The sequence below is a fragment of the Trachymyrmex cornetzi genome, unplaced genomic scaffold (assembly GCF_001594075.2).
Source record: "Trachymyrmex cornetzi isolate Tcor2-1 unplaced genomic scaffold, Tcor1.1 scaffold23, whole genome shotgun sequence".
NCBI classification, from domain to species: Eukaryota; Metazoa; Arthropoda; class Insecta; order Hymenoptera; family Formicidae; genus Trachymyrmex; species Trachymyrmex cornetzi.
The window spans coordinates 3296801-3305824 of NW_017296956.1; the positions used below are offsets into that span (position 1 = coordinate 3296801).

The window sequence follows — 9024 nt, forward strand, 5'->3', positions numbered from 1 at the left end:
GGTGACCTGTACATTTTGTGTGACACCCGTTAGTAGCAGATTCCTGAGGTTATTTCGAAACGAAAGTCTTAATATTAAAATATCGAAATATTGTCAAAATTAACAAATTCAAAATTATGAAAGGCATTTATACATTTTCCAATCATCCGGACATTTTTCAAGTTTCAACATTCATCAGTGATTACTATTTCCTATTTCATTCCGTTTAGAAATAGGAAATAGTAAATAGGAAATAAGGAATAGAGAAAATAGAAGTATTTTGTTTATTATGAAATAACGAAATGTGTCAAATAAATATTTTATTTGAAGTAAACGTTGATGTAAATAGTAAATACTGTTTGCCTTTTTTACATTTACGATGCAGAATACTTATTTGAAATAGTATTTTTTACATATGCTACGCGAAATATTTATTTCAAATAGTATTTTTCGTAGATCCTTCCTTTAAATAAATATTTCTGCAGCATTTATTTCAATTTTTCCCCAGCTCTGCAATTATGTACGTCTATATGAAATTTTTTATAATTTATGACGATATCACAATTGTATCAATGATAGTAGAATGCGAATCATTTTTTATACCTCTAATTTAAAACATAAGCGTTGCGAAGTTACTTGTTCATAAAATACTTGTCGTGTAATATATATTGATGTAATATAATAAATGTTTGATCTGATCACTGTCTTTTTTTTTTTAAATAAATTAACGAATTATATTAAAAAGCGATTTATTATTTTACTTTGACTTGTACACTTTAATATGCACGTTTTAATATTCCCAAAGTTCATTGATTATAAGACTGTTTAAGAGATTATAAGATTTTAAATAAACTTCATATGATTTTAATTAAAGAATGTGTCGCTTCATAAAACACACTCGCGCGGATTTCCTGATGTAATTATTTTTTTACAGGTGAACTAATATCTTACATTTATAAAATGTTTTATATCAATGTATTATAAAATATGTAAAATATATTAAAATATATATTTCATATAAAAGATAATATTTATACATATACAATAATAAAGAATTAAAATGGCTAAAATTAATCAAATAAAGAGCATATATCACAATGCAAGTTTTTATTAACAAGATAATATTTTATTCTTTATGTATATAGATGTTTCAGTCATATCAGAATATAAAATTTGTCTATATTTTTATGTACTTAAAGAATAAAATATCTCGCTAATATAAAAACTTGTGTTGTAGCACATATATGCCTCTTATTTGATTGATTTATACATACATTATATAAAGTATACTTTTTTATGTTATATATAAATAAATTAAAAATTTGTAATCTTAAACACAAAGTTATAACATTTGCTAATATTTTGTTAATATAGTTGTAATATTTATTAGAAAATATTAGCTTTTATATACATATGTGAATCTTCCCTGGAAATACGTAATGCCAAGCGTTCTTTGCCCGCGCCGTATACTTCCGATATACAAAAAATTTACAATGGTGTTCGGTGTTTTGGAGTGCAATCCATTTAACGCTGTAAAATGATTCAAAGCATTCTCTGATTGGTCAATTCGTAAACTTCTCTCTTCTGATTGGTCAACGAAACATTTGCAGAAAAGTGGATTGTAATCATACCTCTGGAGTCTGGAGTGCCCAGGACTCCAGGACTGATCCAGACCCAGACGCGTACGGCGCATGCCAAGAGGGCGTATGGACGGTCAGCGTCAGCAGCGACAGCAGCACCGAGCACGAAAAGACGGAACAGCTGTAGCGCGCAACACGTGCTTACTGTGCAGCAAGTGACATATACGCACATACGCGCTCGTCGAAGACGTTCTGAGTGGTTTGCGGCGAGATGAGGGTCCACGACGACGCGGATCCCAAGTTCAGTGCGATGGGGAAGTCGAAATTGGCCATGAAGCGGCCCAGCACCGTCGTGTTCCGCGAAAATCCCAACAAAGCGCAGAAAACAAGCGAGGACAACACAGTCGCGAATGCGACGAAGAATAGCGACAGGACGAACATTAGCTTGCACCAGCGGAGAAAATCGCTGCCCGTATATATACTACGTAAACGGTAAGTTTCTCGGGGAACTACGAGAGAGGAGTATGTATTTTTTACGCATTATAAAAGAAAAAAAAGAATATGTGGCTTACATCCTGCACGCATTGCATATACAGGATGTTTCAAAATGGAGGCTCAATCGTTTGATTGCGATTAGCTAACGGAGATAGTTTAGGATTTTAGGATAATTTTGCCACGAGTGCTTATTCGCAGTCGATAAAGTAGAGGATGCAACTAATGTTATAGTACTGTGGATTGATTTGTTTATTTACAATATTGTGCATTTTGTAAGAATTTGAGAAAAATATTTATAAGCGTTATACATTATACAATATTAAGATTTTAGGAAAGATATTGAAAGTTACTGACTGATTTAAAAATGTATTTTTATATTACTATTTTTTATCTTGTAATATCATTTAATAGTCAAATTATATGTATATGTTAAATAATAATATATAATTATTATATAATAATTATGATTATATTTTTTCTAAAAACAGATTTTATATTAAAAAAATAGTGTACTTTTAATTTTTATTCCAAAAGGCTGATACTGTATATTTTATATCATTATATACAACATATAAATGTTACATGATAATTTTTAAATTTTATTTTTGATAAAAATTTTTATAAAAAATGTGAATATAAAATTTTTGTATATTTCGAAAATATTACATAAGCAAAGTGAATATTATGTTACATGTATTATGTTACAAATGTTATATTATATCTACAGGTAGAATTAATAACATAATCTATATGCATAATAGAGACACATATAAATAGTATTAATAATAAAAAAACCCATAAAAATATATATTAAAATAAATTATATAAAATATTTTTATCTCTATTTGTCTTTGTTTATGTCGCAATAAATATTCCATTAATTCGACAAAATGTACTTTTACTTAATATTACATATTCTTTATATTTTTAACACTGTATAGTATTTCGTTGAAATATCACTGTTTTTATTCAAGAGGAATAATCGTTTATGAATTTCCAGGCTGTTGGACGAGATACGTCGCCACAGTACTCTGATTATAATAGGCGAAACCGGCAGCGGTAAAACCACGCAAATTCCACAACTGTTACTCCAGGCCGGGATTGCTGGGTCATCCGGTTGCATCGGCATCACGCAACCGCGAAGGATAGCGGCGGTCAGTGTAGCACGTCGGGTTGCACAGGAACAAGGGGTGAAACCTGGAAAATTGGTGGGCTACTGTGTTCGTTTTGAAGATTGTACTTCACCGCAAACGAGAATCAAATATTTGACGGACGGCATGATGGTTCGAGAGGCGATGACTGATGAGATTCTGTCGGATTACTCGGTATATTATCATATTATTATCACAATTGCTTAAGCGATGCAATCATTTGCAGAAAAACAAGATTGTGTTTCAAAATTAATACAACAATGATGTTTTAAATAAAATTTAGGTTGAACCAAAAGATATTATCACAATATAATTTACAAATTTATTATACAAACTGTTCTAGAATTAAATTGTTTTAAATTAAATTGAGTTCTGATAAATTAGATATTTTAATATTTTAATAAAAAATAAAAATGGAAGCTTTTCTGTTAAGATAGTATTATATTTAATTTCTCCTAGATATTAATTTCCATGAAATCTAGAGAATCTATTTAAACATTATTTTCAACTGCTTATCAGGTTATCTACCCAATTATTGCATAACTTTATAACTTTGCAACAGGTAGTGGTACTGGACGAAGCTCACGAGCGATCTGTACATACCGATGTTCTGTTCGGGGTGGCGAGACGAGCACAGAATTTGCGTAAATTGAAGAATTTGCCGCCCTTGAAACTTTTAATTATGTCGGCCACAATGGATCCCGTTAAATTCAAGGAGTATTTCCAGGCACCGGCGTTGTATCTAGAGGGCCGTCAGCATCCCTTGAGGATTTTTCACGCCGTCTCCTCGCAACAAGATTACGCATTCGCTGCGCTAGCCACGGCGTTTCAAATTCACCGCGAAGTACCCGCGAAGTAAGAACAGCACGAAATTCTAACACGTTATATAAATTATGTATTCTAGAGAGAACGTATGTAGGAATAGATAATGTGCTAGTATGTTAAAGAATTTATTCTTTCCGAAATGTGATTACAGTTTTATCATATATTTCTTTATTCATAACCCTGAAATCAATTTTTTATAAACTGAGATGCATACGAGATGAGGGTCGAGATTAAACTCGAAATCCATCGATTATAAATTAGTGGCTCTCACATGGCGCCACACATGTCAATATATTTTAATAATTTTTTGATCTTTGGTTTTCTAGCGAGGATATTCTCATCTTTTTGACCGGTCAAGAAGAAATAGAAGCGGCTACAGTAGCCGCTCGACAAGTGGCTAAACAATTAGACGGACAGGAGTATCCGCCTCTAAAAGTTTTTCCCTTGTACGCGGCACTGCCTACTCATCAGCAGTTAGAAGCTTTTAAACCTTCGGCGCCCGGAATGCGGAAATTAATATTATCGACAAACGTTGCCGAAACGTCCGTTACGATTGGCGGTACGTATATATCTTTATCTTCAACTTTTTTTCTTTTAATTCTCTAAATAAAAATTGAAGGGATAAAAACATTTTTATCAGCGCTAAGGTTTTTTTTACGCTAGATAATTATAAAGATAAGACAAGATGTAAAGGAAATTTATTTTTAAAAGTTTTTTATAGTATTTTTCCAACGCGATCACTGAAGTGACATGCTGCACAAGATTAATTATTTTTAACATCGCGCTTATTTAAACATTAATTATATAGTTACTGTTTTCGACCTTACCAATTAAAATCTAATCTGAGTACTTAACACAGAAGTTAAATATATAATACATAGGAATTCGTCATGTGATCGATACCGGTGTGGTCAAAGCGAGAACACATCATCCAACAACGGGATTAGACGTATTGAGGGTTGAGAAAATCTCACAAGCTCAAGCCTGGCAAAGAGCAGGTAGAGCTGCTCGCGAAGCATCAGGCAAGTGTTATCGAGCTTACACACGAGAAGAATTTGAAAAGATGAAAGATATGCCGATACCAGAAATTCAAAGATGTTCTCTCGCGGGAGTCGCTCTACAACTGCTCGCTATCGGCGTTGACATTACCACCTTCGATTTCATGGATAAACCGCCTAAGGAGAGCATAGACGTGGCCGTGAACTGTTTAGAAAAGCTGGGTGCAGTTAAAGGTAATACTACTGATATCTCTTATTTACAAATAAAAACATTTTCTTCAATTTATCCATTTGAAGAAAATAAGGATTCTGCTTAGATACATTAGTTATGCTTATTAAATGTTTACTAAATTTCTTATTAATTTTTATTAGTGCTATTTAGAAAAAAAATTTTGTCATTTAATATTAAATCAAAATATGATAAATTTGTTTTCATATTGAGATTGAGACGCGATGAAAGAAAACGATTAATCAGCGTTAAGATTGTTGAGACTGCGTTTTTATTTCATCGTATCGAACAAGATGCGAATAATGGGAATTGTTTCAGTGTGTGTGTGTGTAAAGACAATAAATTCTTATATAATCCCTTCTAAAAGGATCTCCACCACAGCTGACTACACTCGGCCGAACGATGTCACTATTCCCGTTAGACCCTCGATTTACCAAAGTGATCCTCGCGTCGGTAGAACACAGGTGTTTGGAGGAAGCACTGACGGTTATTGCTTTATTATCCGGAGAATCGATTTTCATGGATCCACCTACGAAGAGAGAGCAGGCTTACAATGCACGTTCACGGTACAGCCCTTCTTGCAATATATTTATCGTTTAAAAATATACACTAAGAAAGATGAATCCAAAATAAAATCTATACTAATTGTTATTACGGAGTATTGTATCCGCGATAGAGTGCATTTTCCATTAAAATTCGCGATTGGCTACGTAAGTTATTATTTAATGTTGCTCGAGTAACTCTCATTGGGGAATTCCAGATTTGCCTCGCCTGAGGGGGATCACGTAACGTTGTTGAATGTGTTCCGAGCATACCAAAGCGCCGTGCAGAAGAAGGTGTGGTGCCATGAGAACTTCTTGCACCATCGAAATCTGGAATACGGGTCGGAAGTGAGGCAACAGCTTGCGGCGTTGGCGGAACGTGCGAATTTGGAGAAGGCGAGCTGTGGAACGAATACGAAGCAACTCAGAAAAGCTTTTCTCGAGGGATTATACGAGAACCTCGCAGAGCTGCAGAGGGATCAGACGTATGTCGCGGTAAGTAAATGTTCTCTTTCATGCGCATGTATTATTTCTGTATTATTACATTCTTCTTATTGCCAATTTTCTAATGTTATATTGAAAATTGTTTTTTCTTCCCTTTTTATTACAAAATAATACGTATAAATATTATATATATATATATATAATAATAAATATTTACTATTAAAATATGTTATATCGCGTAATGATTGGTTTTATAGAAAAGTATCTTTTATCATATTGATATCTTGAAACTTTCATATTTCCAATATTTCTCTTTATGCCATTTTAATGAATTTTAATCAACAGATTATTGATTAATCATTTCTTTTTCTTTCATTTATTTTATTTACTTTTTTCTTTGAATGATAAAGATTTAAGAAGCAGCCATGAAGAATATGCGCAGAAATTCTAAATACTTTAATTTTTATCTTTGTATTCCTCTGTTGTTTGTATCTGTGCCTTGCTCGAATTTCTAAGCAAAGAGAATATCGCGTAATGGCATTACGCATTCGGTATAGGTGTACTCGAAGCAGCCGGTAACCATACACCCTTCCTCGACGTTGCACGGTACGAAGCCACCATTACTGCTATTCACTGAGGTCGTAGCCACCGGAAGATGTTACCTTCGCGGTCTGTCTGTCATCGATCCGGCGTGGTTGACGCAAAAGAACATCGGCCCTGGGAAACGCGACTGACGCAATTTTTTTATCCTACGTTTATTTATACAGACCTTATTTTTGTTGACGTACAGTGGAACAATTGAGGCCACTGAATAATGATAACGATACAGTGATCTTTTCGAAATTGATAATACAAAAGTGTAAAAAAAGATTACTATACATATATATTTTACATGTATATTTATTCAGCGGTATCAATTACGCCACTGAGCTCTCTCATAAGAGCGCAATTTTGTTGTAGATATACATGTGATTAAGAAGAACCATCTTTTCTACCACTTGTACACTTTAAGCGCTGTTATTAAATTTAGTTAATATAAATTTTAATTATCGTATGTATGTGTGCTGCGTTTTGTTTATTGAATCATCACTTTTTCAGTACGCGCCTTCGCGCATATTCTTACTCGAATGTATGTTTGCTATCTCCATTTTCCATGAATTCAACGCAGAACAAATACTTCTTAAGTAACAATACCCAATATTCTTTACAGTCTACATAGACGTCTGAGTGAAAAGCGATCTCCATTCAACGTTTAATCTTAGTTCCCTCTATTCTTATATTTTTTTATCCTTTTTCTCCTACACATACCTAACATCTTGTTTTCATAAAGCAGGAGCCGAACGAGTTTTAAACATTTACGACTGTTACGGTAAATTGAAAAAAATACGCATCGGTGGCTAGGCAAGTTTGGGTCAATTTCACGGTCTGCAGGCTCGCTATGAAGAAATCCGACAAAGTATTCTCATCTGGAGATTCTGGAAGACTTAACCAGACCCACGCACGCTTAATGCTCGTTGATGATAAGTACTACGAAACGATTTAACAGCGAACAAAATTTCGCGTGTCCTGGCAAAGTAGTAGGTAAATTTAACCGCGAATGTTACGCGGGGGTGTTATGGTTATAGCTGCGCACTTACCTGGCACTTATCGCGCTCTGTTCCGCGTTCTGCGTATCGGATAATTATGGTCTGAGTGGGGAAAGAATATTGAATTTGTAGCTACGGCACGGGCTAATCGTCTCGAACGAGTCGAGGACGAAGAAACCGTAGCCCGACCTTTTGCAGCCGTAACGTCGGCTCTGCGAATTTTCCATTAGATTAAAATTTTAACGTTCATACGTTCTGTAGCTTTTAACCCATCTCGTTATTTTATTTGCACATTAGTGCAATTTTAGCAGAATTAAAACAGTTTTACTTATTATAAATATCAAATATAAACTATTTTTGTCGTGATAAAATAGAAATGAAAATAAATTCTAATGATTTTGTAAATACAGGACGTGGATTAAATATTGCAATTTAACAATTTTGTGAGGGTTTATGAATTTATTATATCTCGTTTTAATTATAACACAAATAAAGCAATCAACCATTTAACATTAAATGTATATTGTTTATGCGGAAATTATTACATGTGAGAAGCAAGGAATTTTCAAAATAGCTTTAATAATAATGCAAGAGTTAATTGTATAGTTTGGGTAAAAGAGTCGATTGTATTATAGTTTGACATTACATATCCATTATTTGTACGAAAAAAATTACACGCGCACGCAAGAAACGCTGCAGAATTAATTAATTTTTTTCAGATACTTGAAAGATCATTTTTGTTGATATATATTGTTTGATATTAAAAAAGCAATGATACTCTAATGTCTTGAGTTAAATAACGTTTTGTTATTTTTAACTTCTGTGTGTCAAAATGTAAATTAATCCATTCCTGTAGTTTGTTTCAAAGTGAATAATATTTATATTAACGTATGCACTTAGTAAATAATAAATTAAATGTGAATCAAATTTAATACATTTTGAGTTAAATTGTTTATCTCCATTGTTTTAATCTCGGTTTTAATTAAATTGATGATATGCTGAATAGAGGAACAGTGATAATCTATAGAAATGATTATAAAAATAACTCAAATTAGACGTAATTTGACATTATAAATTTAACAGTATATGACTCGTTCAAATTCTCTGAAAATATGTTATTTATAATTCTATACACAACCGCATAGACAATCTATCCACAGGTTCAGTTTAACGGCAGCTTTATACCGGGATATGT

General features: G+C 33.0%; 1 protein-coding gene across 1 annotated transcript; it reads left to right on the top strand.

Annotated features, from left to right (window-relative positions):
• Nucleotides 1-1830: 1830 nt before the first annotated feature.
• ath (ATP-dependent RNA helicase DHX33) lies at nt 1831-7301 on the top strand. The gene is made up of 8 exons (XM_018506734.1): nt 1831-2051; nt 3055-3379; nt 3768-4060; nt 4357-4589; nt 4912-5262; nt 5625-5823; nt 6018-6294; nt 6801-7301. Exons 1-8 carry the CDS (start codon nt 1831-1833, stop codon nt 6975-6977), a joined length of 2076 nt encoding a protein of 691 aa, XP_018362236.1. The 3' UTR covers nt 6978-7301.
• Nucleotides 7302-9024: the final 1723 nt, after the last annotated feature.

Bases quoted from the DNA above. Each gene is read 5' to 3' on its own strand.
- ath (XM_018506734.1), top strand. From the start codon at position 1,831: ATGAGGGTCCACGACGACGCGGATCCCAAGTTCAGTGCGATGGGGAAG. The intron at 3,380-3,767 runs GTATATTATCAT...ACTTTGCAACAG, and splicing joins AGATTCTGTCGGATTACTCG to GTAGTGGTACTGGACGAAGC. The intron at 6,295-6,800 runs GTAAGTAAATGT...CATTCGGTATAG, and splicing joins GGGATCAGACGTATGTCGCG to GTGTACTCGAAGCAGCCGGT.